This window comes from Salvelinus namaycush, chromosome 34, assembly GCF_016432855.1.
Source record: "Salvelinus namaycush isolate Seneca chromosome 34, SaNama_1.0, whole genome shotgun sequence".
Classification (NCBI taxonomy): Eukaryota; Metazoa; Chordata; class Actinopteri; order Salmoniformes; family Salmonidae; genus Salvelinus; species Salvelinus namaycush.
The window spans coordinates 11,299,903-11,313,454 of record NC_052340.1 but is presented as its reverse complement, the minus strand read 5'-3'; the positions used below and the strand labels follow the sequence as shown (position 1 = coordinate 11,313,454).

The following is a 13,552-nucleotide window of genomic DNA, read 5'->3' as shown; positions in this document are numbered from 1 at the left end:
GAGATAAACTCCCCAAATACAGGTGTGCCAAGCTTGTAGCATCATACCCAAGAAGACTTGAGGCTGTAATCGCTGCCAAAGGTGCTTCAACAAGGTACTGAGTAAAGGGTCAGAATTTTTTTATAAAATTGCAAAGAAATTAAAAAAACAGCCACCCTTTGCCTTAATGACAGCTTTGCACAATCTTGGCATTCTCTCAACCAGCTTCATGAGGTAGTCACCTGGAATATATTTCAATTGTTGAAAGTTAATTTGTGGAATTTCTTTCCTTCTTAATGCGTTTGAGCCAATCAGTTTTCAGTGTTTTGACAAGGTAGGGGGGGTATACAGAAGATAGCCATATTTGGTAAAAGACCAAGTCCATATTATGGCAAAAAACGCTATCCCATCTGGTTTGCGCTTAGTGGGACTATATTGTTTTTCAACAGGACAATGACCCAACACACCTCCAGGCTGTTTAAGGGCTATTTGACCAAGGAGAGTGATGGAGTGCTGCATCAGATGACTTGGCCTCCACAATCACCCGACCTCAACCCAACTGAGATGGTTAAGGATGAGTTAGACGGCAGAGTGAAGGAAAAGCAGACAACAAGTGCTCAGGTGAAGCTGGTTAAGAGAATGCCAAGAGTGTGCAAAGCTGTCATCAAGGCAAAGAGTGGCTACTTTGAAGAATCTCAAATATAACATAGTTTGATTTGTTTAACACTTGTTTGGTTACTACATGATTCAATATGTGTCATTTCAAAGTGTTGATGTCTGTAACGACTCCCACCGAAGGTGGCTCCCCTTCCTGTTCGGGTGGCGCTCGGCGGTCGTCGTCACCGGCCTACTAGCTGCTACTGACTTTTCCTCCCCCTCCCTTTTTGTTGATTATTGACACCTGTTTGTGGTTAGGGTGATTTGTGGGGCTTTATTACCCAGCAGCCCGGCCTGCTGGGTGTGCGGGATTGTTGTGTGTACAGTCTGTACATTCTTGTGTGTCAGGGTACGTGTTCGTTGGTTTGTGTTATTTCGTGTTTCTCACTTTGTTTGTGGTGAAGCATTTGTTTTAGAGTAGCGTCGTGTTTTCACCCGTGTGGGGAATTAAATTTGGAACGCTACTCTGAACTCTCTGTCTCCTGCGTGTGACTCCTTTCATCCACGACACCCCGGGCATTACAGAATCCCGCACCTCCTTATCGGAATGGAGTCAGCAGGAGCAGCGGCAAACCCACTCCCATCTATGGAGGAACGGGTGCTACATCACACTACCGTACTCCATCGCATCGGTTCCGCCATGGATCAAATGATGGAGAGAATGGACCGATGGGAGAGGAGTGGTCTCCTCTCTCCACCTGCAGTCTCTCCAGCTCAGGATTCCTCCTCTCCTCTCTCACCATCCTCCGGCTCCAGCGCTCTCCGTCTTGCGCTCCCGAGGGAGTATGATGGAGCGGCAGTGGGATGTCAGGGGTTCTTGTTACAACTAGAACTGTACCTGGCAACCGTGAGACCCACTCCCTCGGGAGCGGAGAGGGTGAGTGTCCTCATCTCCTGCCTAACGGGTCGTGCTCTGGAGTGGGCTAACGCTGTCTGGAATGGCCCAGATTCAGCGAAGGAGCACTACCCCGAATTTTCCCGCCGCTTTCGTGCGGTGTTCGACCATCCACCTGAGGGCCGAGCGGCGGGAGAGCGACTGGTTCATCTCAGGCAGGAGAAGAGGAGCGCCCAGGATTACGCGTTGGAGTTTCGGACCTTGGCCGCGGGGTCTGGGTGGAACGACAGGGCCCTTATAGATCACTACAGATGTAGTCTCCGGGAGGATGTCCGCAGGGAGCTAGCGTGCCGGGACGAAGCTCTCTCCCTGGATGAGCTTATTGATATGTCCATCCGGCTGGACAATCTGCTGGCTTCCCGCGGCCGTTCGGAGAGGGTCCTGTGCGTTCCACCACCCAGCACCCCTGCACCCATTCCCATGGAGTTGGGAGGAGCCGTGCGGAGGGGTACCGGAGGAGGAGGCTCCCCCTGCACCAGCTGTGGTCGGAGAGGACACACGGCCGATCGGTGCTGGGGGGGTCCATCTGGGGGTCGAGATGGCAGGCGGAACATTTCTCGGTTACCTCAGGTGAGTAAGCACCAGACTCACCCAGAACCCCCTGTTTGTCATATGTTTGTCTTAATTTTTTTTCTTACGTTTTTTCCCTCTTCCCAGCATAAGGCACTAGTTGATTCAGGTGCAGCTGGGAACTTTATGGATCGCGGACTCGCCATCAAGCTAGGTGTTCCGCTTGTGCCGATAGATTCTCCTTTTCCCGTGCACTCCCTAGATAGCCGGCCATTAGGGTCAGGTTTGGTCCGGGAGGCCACGGTTCCACTGGACATGGTGACGCAGGGGGATCATAAGGAACGTATAAGTTCCCTCTCTAGCATTCATAGTGGAGGTGGACGCGTCCGAGGCTGGGGTAGGTGCCGTGCTATCACAGCGCTCGGGTACGCCACCAAAACTCCACCCCTGCGCTTTTTTCTCTAAGAAGCTCAGCCCAGCGGAGCGTAACTATGATGTGGGGGACCGGGAGTTGTTAGCAGTGGTCAGTGCTCTGAAGGTGTGGAGACACTGGCTTGAGGGGGCTAAGCACCCTTTTCTCATCTGGACCGACCACCAGAATCTGAAGTATATTCGGGCAGCTAGGAGACTGAACCCACGTCAGGCAAGGTGGGCCATGTTCTTCACCCGATTCCAGTTTACTCTATCGTACAGACCGGGCTCCCAAAACATAAAGGCGGATGCACTGTCCCGTTGTTTTGACACGGAGGATCGGCCCACCGAACCTACCCACATCCTTCCCGCCTCAAGGCTTATAGCACCAGTGGTGTGGGAAGTGTACTCGGACATCGAGCGGGCATTAAGGGCGGAACCCGCTCCTCCTCAGTGTCCGGCGGGGCGGAAGTACGTGCCGCTTGGTGTTCGGGACAAATTGATTCGGTGGGCTCACGTCCTACCCTCCTCGGGTCACCCTGGGGTGAAGAGGACAGTGGGGAGCCTTCGGGGGAGGTATTGGTGGCCTACTTTGGCTAAGGGCGTTGGGTTTTATGTCTCCTCCTGTTCGGTATGCGCTCAGAGTAAGGCTCCTAGGCACCTTCCTAGAGGGAAGTTACAACCCCTCCCCGTTCCACAACGGCCTTGGTCACATCTATCCGTAGATTTCCTGACCGACCTTCCCCCGTCTCAAGGGAATACTACGGTGCTGGTGATTGTGGATCGGTTTTCTAAGTCCTGCCGTCTCCTCCCGTTGCCCGGTATCCCTACAGCCCTGCAGACTGCGGAGGCATTATTCACCCACGTCTTCCGGCACTACGGGGTGCCGGAGGACATCATTTCTGATTGGGGCCCCCAGTTCACGTCCAGAGTATGGAGGGCGCGTTTGGGGGTCTCGGTCAGCCTTACCTTCGGTTATCACCCTGAGAGTAATGGGCAGGTGGAGAGAGTGAACCAGGAGGTGGGTAGGTTTCTGCGGTCGTATTGCCAGGACCGGCCAGGGGAGTGGGCGAGATACATCCCTTGGGCCGAAATGGCCCAGAACTCTCTACGCCACTCCTCTACTAACATGTCCCCCTTTCAGTGTGTATTGGGGTACCAGCCGGTCCTGGCACCATGGCATCCGAGCCAGACCGAGGCTCCTGCAGTGGAGGAATGGGTGCAGCGCTCCAAGGAGACATGGAGGGCCGTCCAGGAATCACTTCAACAAGCTAGTGGACGGCAGAAGAGGAGTGCTGACCGCCACCGCAGTGAGGCCCCCGTGTTTGTACCGGGGGACAGGGTCTGGCTCTCAACCCGAAATTTGGAATTAAATTTGGAACGCTACTCTGAACTCTCTGTCTCCTGCGTGTGACTCCTTTCATCCACGACACCCCGGGCATTACAATGTCTTCACTATTATTCTACAATGTAGAAAATAGTAAAAATATAGAAAAACCTTTGAATGAGTAGGTGTGTCCAAACTTTTGACTGGTACTATATACATATATTTTATATATTTTTTGCATCTGAAAACCTGGCTTGCGGGCCATCAGTTGGGGAATTCTGAAGTAGGCGTTTATAGCAGTATCTATTCACCGCATGGTGGATCTGTGTGCTTGTATGCTAAGAACCCTGTGTTGCTGCTTAGCGCTCTAATTTTAAATGATTTTGATTTTTTAATAAAGAATGAATAACGCTGACATTAATTTAAAAGCGACCAAATCAATCCTGATAAAAATCTGCTGACAAAGCGGTGCCGTTTGCTGCGCCAAAAAATTGCTTACTGTTGCCTGCTGCAATAGGAGACCATCATGGGATCCATTTTATTGACAGATTTCAATGGTCTCAAACATTTGTCACACGACCAGCATACACACATTGCTCATGACACACTGTCACTCTCTCATATACCAAGAAAACACTAAAGTCAACCAATGGTGTCGGAGTATCATAGCCACACAGATTTTCAATGGCTCGGTGGCAACGTCTAGCTCGGGTTTCATTCAAATCAAAAACGAATGGGCTGGCAAAATCGCCATATTGTGATTCGTATCATGTGCAATGACCCTGTCTTTGAGCGCCAATGCCTTTAAGCATGCTGCAAGTTCATGGCTTTATTATTCACAGCAAATTTACTCATTTGTTTTCCAATTACACTGGTGTCCCTGCTAGCAGAAAGTGTGTCAGCTTCGGTTACATGAACATGGTCTCCGCCAGCTAACTAGCAGGTAGAGGCATTGGCTGCTGCTGTTGGAAACATTTTCATAAAAGATGAAGGGTGACTAGCCATTTAACTTGTTTTATTCTGCTTTTGGAGTCTCTTATGTCGTTGAAAGGGAAACCACACACAGAGTTTCACTTCATCTGGCAGACATTTCCACCCTAAGCTATGTGCAAACATTCTGTATTCAGCAGTAAATGTGTGTTGGATAATTGAATGATGTGATGACGATGTGACTTTCTCCTATAGCCAACCAGAATTCTACTATTACTAACACAGTGGGATGTGATATGCTTTCAATATGACGCCATAGTTTCAGCATGGGGGGAGGAAATGAATACAATGCTTTTCCCACAGGACAAAGTAAGCTGGTCCCAGATCTGTTTGGGCTGTCTTGCCAACTCATATGGTCATTTTGTCACATTGTTATAACAATGACTATAGGAGTTGGCAAGACAGCACAAACAGATCTGGGACCAGGCTAATGTTATCTCATATCCACATAACAGTGGAAAGATTAGGACTGAGGACTACTGGAGAGAAAAAATAATGAATGGTGAAAAACAATGTAGAATCAATTTTTAGCTCTAAATGTCAGTCATGAAATATGTGCAGGTAAATGGAAACACAGGAAGACGATATGAGAAAAACCAATGATCAAGCAGTGTCTAATTGAACCCAATGGGATTCTGGTAACAGGGAAGAATTTGCTGGAACAGATCCACTTAGAACATGGCACAAGCATCAATTCATGTATTGACCTTTCAGTGCTATTAATAGATCAGCTCTTAAGTTCATCGCTATGTGAACAGACAGCGTTCTCCTGTAGCTTTTGTGTGGTAAAATGCTATCTTAGGTTATCATCCATCTTCCACCCCTAATCTTGTCACTATTTGTCTGAGATGAATTTCCAATAGGCGGGTGGTGCTGCCATTAATGGTGCTGTTAGACAGAATATAGACACAATTATTGCACAAACTATTATTGCACAAACTATTATTGCACAAACAAATCAACATTAATGGGTTAAGTTGAATTTCAGCTTGAGGTTTGATATGCAGCACAAGCGCAACAAGATAAAGTTAAAGAACTACTGGAAATTGCTTCAGGTGAAACGGCAAGAAACAAGACCTCACAGCGAGGGCCTCAGATCTACATTCTGCCGAGCAGACAGACATCTCCTTGTCTTTCATACTGTGTGGACAGTTGATAAGGAGTTCTTGACAGCTAAAGAGAACTCCCTGTCAGCTGTCCAGATAATATGGAAGACAATGAGATAACAGAGACCTATAGGTGGGCTGCTGGTTGATGGAGGACGATGGTGGACTGTTAGTCTTGAGACAGGCAGCTACGTACATGGAGTTGGATTCTAGCTTGAAATAAACTTATTCTTGTTTCCATACTAGACCTTATTTATTACTTTACATGTACTGTATAAGGAATGTATATGTTAGGGGTCAATGAAGGGTCAAGAGGAACTAGGTGTGTGGAAAGTTACTAAGAGAGAAAAGGGGAAGTGTAGAAAGTTAATATTATGTTCAAATATGTTATTGTTGAATATGAATGTTCCTAAAGAGGGAGGCAAAGGGCAACAGTCTAGTGTCAGTTGTTGATAAGGCAGGCCAGTTGCTGAGGAACCAGGACCATAAGGGATGTGGAACTCAACTCGAGATAAGGTCAACAGATGAAGAGAGAAGACACTGCTGGGAGGTGGGCCACAGGGGCCCACCCCGAAGACCATCTGATTATAGTCCTATCTCACTCACACACACACACACACACACACACACACACGCACACGCACACACACACATGCACACACGCACACACACACACACTTTGCTGCTGTATGACCCAGTGTGAAAAAACTTGGTTTGAGCTGTTTCTAGTTGTCCACACTGTAAAAAGGGCATTATAAACACTCTTTTTGGATTGATTGATGGATTTATTGGTTGATTGATTGGTTAATTGTGCTAGTGCCTACCTTGGACAATGAGATGGACATTAGAGGTCTTGGACTGCTGTTTGGTCTGGATGGAGCATGTGTAGGAGCCCTCGTCGTACACATCCACTTTCTGGATGCGAAGGCTGTACTCCAGCTGGCCCTTGTTCACTAGGTCCACACGTGGGTCCAGCGACCACTTGTCCTCCCCAGCGAAGATGATGTTGGATCGGTTGAGCCAGGCAACTTTGGACACCTTATCATCCACGTAACACCTGGAAGAACAAAAAAGAGAGGAAATTTACCACGTTACGAATCAGGTTGATTTGAAAACAAGTATGCACCAGAACCGCGTGAAATGAATATTAAATATCTATGTACAGTACCAGTCAAAGGTTTGGACACACCCACTCATTCAAGGGTTTTTCTTAATTTGTACTATTTTCTATATTGTAGAATAATAGTGAAGACATCAGAAATATGAAATAACACATATGGAATCATGTAGTAACCAAACAAGTGTTAAACAAATCAAAATATATTTGAGATTTGAGATTCCTCAAATTAGGACATCAGTATCCTCTTGTTTAGCTCGGCTTGTTGCATGCTGTCAGAGCATTACGCCGTGTATAAGTATGACGTCTACGACTATGTGTTAGAGCGCCTGCTTAATGAATAAATGTAAGGGGACGTCTGAATCGATGAGAATGGATATAATGCATAATATAACCTGGCAGACATATGCCGAAAATGCAAATTGAAAACTCAGCCACTCGACACAGTATATCGAGTATATTCAAAACAGAAAGTGAATTAGTCGGGGAGCAGAAGTTGTTTCACGATGACTCTAAGGGGGTTCTTAAATGCAGTAGTGTCACTACTCTGGCCTTTCCTATCGAAGGAGAGGTGGCTTATCAGAAATCTAGGAGGGTTACCACCTTAATAACTGGGCCCGTATTTGTAAAGCGTCTCAGAGTAAGAATACTGATCTAGGATCAGAGTTGTCCAATCATGAATAAGATTATATGGACAGAGGAAACCTGATCCTAGATCAACACTGCTACTCTGAGACGCTTGATACATACGGGCCCAGGTTCTCTCTTACTTATTCACAGATGTCTACAACCCATTCGGGAAGCAGAGTGGTGCAGCGGAAGCGTGCTGGTCCCATAACCCAGAGGTCGATCGATCGAAACCATCTTCTGCTAAAAGAGTTTTGGGGCTCCCGAGTGGCGCAGCGGTGTAAGATGCTGCATCTCAGTGCTTGAGGCGTCACTACAGACACCCTGATTCAAATCCAGGCTGTATCACAACCGGCTGTGATTGGGAGTCCCATAGGGTGGCGCACAATTGGTCCAGTGTTGTCCGGGTTTGGCCGGTGTAGGCCGTCATTGTAAAAAAAAGAATTTGTTCTTAACTGACTTGTCTAGTGAAATAAAAAAATAAAAATAAATAAACTCCACCCTCCACAGGCAAACCCTAATAGTACCCAATGGCCATGCCATCTGAGCTATTGTACTATTGTCTCTTAATTAAAGCTTTTTCCAACGCCTTTATCTGCCAATAGGAACCCTTTCTAACCCTCCGCTCGCCAATCAGAAACACCCTGGACTCCCCGTCAGGTGAGCAGAACTACAGTGGGAGCACATCAGTTTCCTCATCGCGCTTCACAAACCCTCCGCAGGCCCCAACGCTCCCTGGCCACCGCATGCAGGGCGCCAGCCAAACCTTTTTCCTGTTCAAACTAACAAGCGGCTGCCCGAGAAGGCAAGCGGCTCCTGCCTCCCTCTCTCCCTGTCTCTAAGCAACCTCTGTTTTGGCGAGCAGCAGGCAGGTGGTGAGGCAGGCAAGATGACAGGGGTCTGTTGGGTTTGACGGATGCCTGTGCTGCTGAGCTGAGCTGGGCCGCGGCCATGCTGCAGGGTTCACCGTAGGGGAAGCCCACAGCTCACAATACAGGCAGCAGAGGCATAGTGGGAGACTAATGAGAGGGGAGACGTGCCAGGCTCTGGCAGACAGATACTCCCCCTGTACTCCCTTCATACTCCCCCCCAAGCAGAATGGACTGGACTGAACCATGCTGAGGTGGTGTGAGGGGGTGGTGGGAGGCACAGCTGCTCTACAGGCAGGACGTAAAAAACTGAAAACAACCAGCTCACTTACATAATCACAGATGCTCTCTCTCAAGCGATCGATCAACTTGACCAAACCCCCTGTAACACTGTTTTGATTAAAAGGATGGAGAATTATGTTGGCTGATCATGGGCTAACTCCCCTTCTCCTTCGGTTTGTGAGGGGGGCTGTTCCTTTTACTAGGTGTTCTGTTTGCATGTAGCACACAGTGGAAAAAAGCAGCAGGCAAATCAAAGCCAGGTCATATCTTTTCCCCTTACAGCATTTCCTCGCCCCAGATACGTTCTCGGTAGCAGGTTAAGAGTATTTCCGGGAAGGTGGCTGTAATCTCCAAGGACATGGCTTAGAGGGAATAGTGCATTCGTTTAGAAACTAGGAGGAATAGAAAAGCCCTTGGTAGGTACAGTACAGAGCAGACGGCCCTCAACGGATGCCAGATAAAAATGTCCTGTCTTTAGAGGACTAATGATTTCACACGTTCATAAACAACCAGGTGATTAATTAGCCACAGTAGGTGTATAGTGAACATAATAATCAACCTACTAATTAATTTCACACGTCTGCCATTTAGAAAATTCGGGTAATTTTACAGACCCAAGGAACTCCAGACATACTGTTGAATCGACGCAAAAGACGAAATTAAGTAAAGTGGGTTCAAACACAAATCATTATTATTCTTGTAAAATTGTGTTGACACCGTTTATTGTGAGGGACACATTAATTGGTTTGATTCAAAAGGAAAGTGTGATGTTTTTTAGGGTTATTTATGAAATCCACAGAGTGCCAATGAAGCATTTAAAAGAAAAATGATGAAAAAAGTAAAAAAAAGTATCCTTTTATTCATAGACTTAAAAGGAATTGATATCATTATGGAAAAAAACACCAATGGCCCCTGGATCCGAATCTAGCCCACAGGGTGAAACCTGCAGGAAAACTATTTATTCTAGATGCTACGAATATAACTAACTGTACAAGAAAATAAACCCACAGTGGCAACAGAACACACGTTGTACAATGACGAAAAGGGAGAAATGCGGAGAGAAGAAAGTAAAAAAAGATTGGAGGCTGCTGGTTATCTGAGGATGCTCCTTTCACTTTTTGGTACCTCCTTTGAATTCCTTTTCCCCAGAACACTTAGTAATTTCTCCTCAACATGATTCACTCAGAACAGCTTGCAGAGGAAGAAGCTGTGTGCGTGTGACATATACAGTATGCATCTGGAAAGATTGAGACCCTCTCCTTTGTCTTTGGGCAGGTTTCCACTGCAAAGCCTCTAAACAGCCACAAAACATTGGAATAATTTCCCATCATGCACCGTTCTTGCTCTCCTGGTTCACATACATCCCTGTCTGAATAATCAGTCAACTAGGAGATGATTATTTTGAGATGAATCCTTACAGTACAGTGACTGTTGGTTTATCTGTCTTGCTAAACTAGTTGTGGAGGTGAGAAAAGATTGCTTGAACATAACAACTGTGGGATAGATGATACCTCTGAGAATCCTAGTCAGGGGGAAATATTAGCATGTATGGAAATGGCATCCTGCTTCGATTAAACCTCCTGAGATGCTCTCTCTGCACATTGTGCCTCCATAACTGAGGATAAAGCTGAGATAAGCAACCTCTTCCCTCACAGTAAATAATAAATGATATACATTAGAAAATAATTTGCTGTAAAACGCCCTCTGTGTGATCCATAGGGAAAACACTATTGAGGACATGTTAATACTGTACTGAGAGGAAGATAATGTAAAGCAAAGAAGGAGGTATGGCTTCTAGACAGCAGGGGTACTGGAGTATGCTCCTGTGAATGATTTGTATTCACTCTACATATCACTAGCTGTAATGCTGTGGCTCTATTAGCACAGACCTCTCAGTGGACCCTATGAGGCCTTTGCAATAGCGCTCTCTCTGCTGCTTGTGGCCTTGAGGGAGGGCTAAAGGTTAGATTGCCCTGGCACAGAGGCCTCTAATTACCAAGACTTGACAAAGCACCTGTCATCTTGTATAAGAAGACCACTCAAGTCTTGGTATGAATCGTAATACTGTTGAAATTGCTTATTTACAGTATTACTTGTCTGGAAAGTTAAGAGGTTGATAACTACAATGACCATCCGCTCCACATTCTGAGTGGCTCTGAAGAGGTTGTGAGTTGCATCTGACGTTTCTATGAATACACTCCAAGCTTGATTGATAAGCTCTATTTTTAAATTGTATAAGCCTAACGCTGCAATATGTACAGTTGAAGTCGGAAGTTTACATACACTTAGGTTGGAGTCATTAAAACTCGTTTTTCAACCACTCCACAAATTTCTTGTTAACAAACTCAATTGTACAAACAATAGTACGCAAGTATAAACACCATGGGACCACGCAGCCGTCATACTGCTCAGGAAGGAGACGCGTTCTGTCTCCTAGAGATTAACGTACTTTGGTGTGAAACGTGCAAATCAATCCCAGAACAACAGCAAAGGACCTTGTGAAGATGCTGGAGGAAACAGGTACAAACGTATCTATATCCACAGTAAAACGAGTCCTATATCGACATAACCTGAAAGGCCGCTCAGCAAGGAAGAAGCCACTGCTCCAAAACCGCCATAAAAAAGCCAGAGGCTTGCAAGCCGAAGAACACCATCCCAACCGTGAAGCACATGGCTGGCAGCATCATGTTGTAGGGGTGCTTTGCTGCAGGAGGGACTGGTGCACTTCACAAAATAGATGGCATCATGAGGCAGGAAAATGATGTGGATATATTGAAGCAACATGTCAAGACATCAGTCAGGAAGTTAAAGCTTGGTCACAAATGGGTCTTCCAAATGGACAATGACCCCAACAATACTTCCAAAGTTGTGGCAAAATGGCTTAAGGACAACAAAGTCAAGGTATTGGAGCCCTGAACTCAATCCTATAGAACATTTGTGGGCAGAACTGAAAAAGTGTGTGCAAGGATCCTACAAACCTGACTCAGTTATAGGGAGCTTGTGGAAGCTTGTGGAAGGCTACCCAAAATGTTTGACCCAAGTTTAAATTGTTTAAGGCAATGCTACCAAATACTAATTGAGTGTATGTAAACTTCTGACCCACTGGGAATGTGATGAAAGCTGAAATAAATTATTCTCTACTATTATTCTGACATTTCACATTCTTAAAAATAAAGTGGTGATCCTAACTGACCTAAGACAGGGAATTTTTACTACAATTAAGTGTCAGGAATTGTGAAAAACGGAGTTTAAATGTATTTGGCTAAGGTGTATTTAAACTTCCGACTTCAACTCTAACTTTTTGGGCGACCCGGTCAAATTTGCATAGACATGTTAGTTATAGATCTTTCTTTTTCACTGAAAGCAAATCTAAGACACGGTATTATGTGCGCTATTTCTATGCTTCCCCGTCTTAACTTTCGTACTTTTGGTTTTGTACACCAGCTTCAAACAGCTGAAAATAAAACATTTATGGTTATTGAATATATATTTCACAGCGGTTTAGATGGTACAATGATTCTCTACAAAATACTTGGTTGTTTTGTCACAAACTGAAATTAGGTGAACTATTAGAATTTTAGCAACCAGGAAATGGCAGAGCGATTCCAGCATAGTGCACCTTTAATATCTAAAGTGTCCTCTACTTTCAACCTTGGGGTTGCTGTGTGGTCTGTCTGTGTCAGCTGTAAAAATAAATAATAAAAAAAGCATTAAAAAGTGGTCGTTTCATCCTGCCCATCATCTGCCCACCATCAAACCCCCATCGAGTGTAATCCAAATAAAAGGCTATTCACCTCCCAGTCTGGACTTGGAACAATAGCCAAGGTTTCTCTCTGCTCTCAGCCAGCCAGTCCTGGCTCTGCCAATCAAAGCCCAACAGAAGTGTACAGCAGTTCTCAAGTTTGAAGGTCTGCTAAGTTTAATTTGTGATAAATGTCTTTACTGGACACAGTCATGACAACAGCAGTAAAACATGCAGTAAAAGGTTGGACTGTTTGTTACCTAGTGAATAGCAACAAGACAAAGTAGTCTGTACTGCCCGACAACAGGGTTGTGTTATTGATTTGTGTTCTGCTAATGCAACGGTCTTCAGGTCCAAGGCAGAGAGCTACCTTGATTAATAAGTAAAGGATTATTAATACATTAAATGTTATAGCGCTCCAAATATCTCCATAATTGTGTGCGCGTGCATGAATTAACTTAACACACGTACATTAGCCTAATGGTTACATGGTTTATGCAGAGTTCTACATCCTGAGTTAAGGTTACTTTTTGATTACATTATAAGTGCTATGATTATACACTTTCCATATTCAAAGCATTTAAGTTTTGTTACAGGCAATATCTTCAACTGAAAAACATGAAACCCTATCTCGGGTACGTAAAAAATGAAACATCGTCAGTTGAAGTGATGATTTGTAAAGTACGACATTCCTTTGAGTGTATATGATTAAAGTCACTCATCGCAGCCTTGACAGTGTGACATGAACAAAGAAAGATTGCTTGTATGAAAAAGTGGAGAAACCGAGAGCTAAGATTTGTACTAAACTAAAGCATGGCTGTGGTCTAGAAAAAAATGTGTTCTGCAGTCGACGTTTAAAGGACACATCTGACATCCCTCGAAAAGCCTCTTCTCCAAATCTGAAAGGTGCATAGATTGGGAGGAATAATGAGCGTTGTTGGTAATGAACGATCCATCCATCTGTACATCATATACCCCCACCATTTCAGCCACGGTATATACGAGCTTACAGATATTCCATTAATTGCTTTCTGTCTGAG

The 13,552-nt window shown here is 45.3% G+C and overlaps 1 protein-coding gene across 1 annotated transcript in view; it reads right to left on the bottom strand.

Moving 5' to 3' along the window:
• The window catches only part of LOC120029166 (limbic system-associated membrane protein-like), a 141,924-nt gene that overhangs the window by 33,013 nt on the left and 95,359 nt on the right, over window positions 1–13,552 (bottom strand). Inside the window, exon 2 of the mRNA XM_038974467.1 lies at window positions 6,700–6,932. Within this exon, the coding sequence (XP_038830395.1) occupies window positions 6,700–6,932 (233 nt within the window). The remainder of the gene's footprint in view (window positions 1–6,699; window positions 6,933–13,552) is intronic.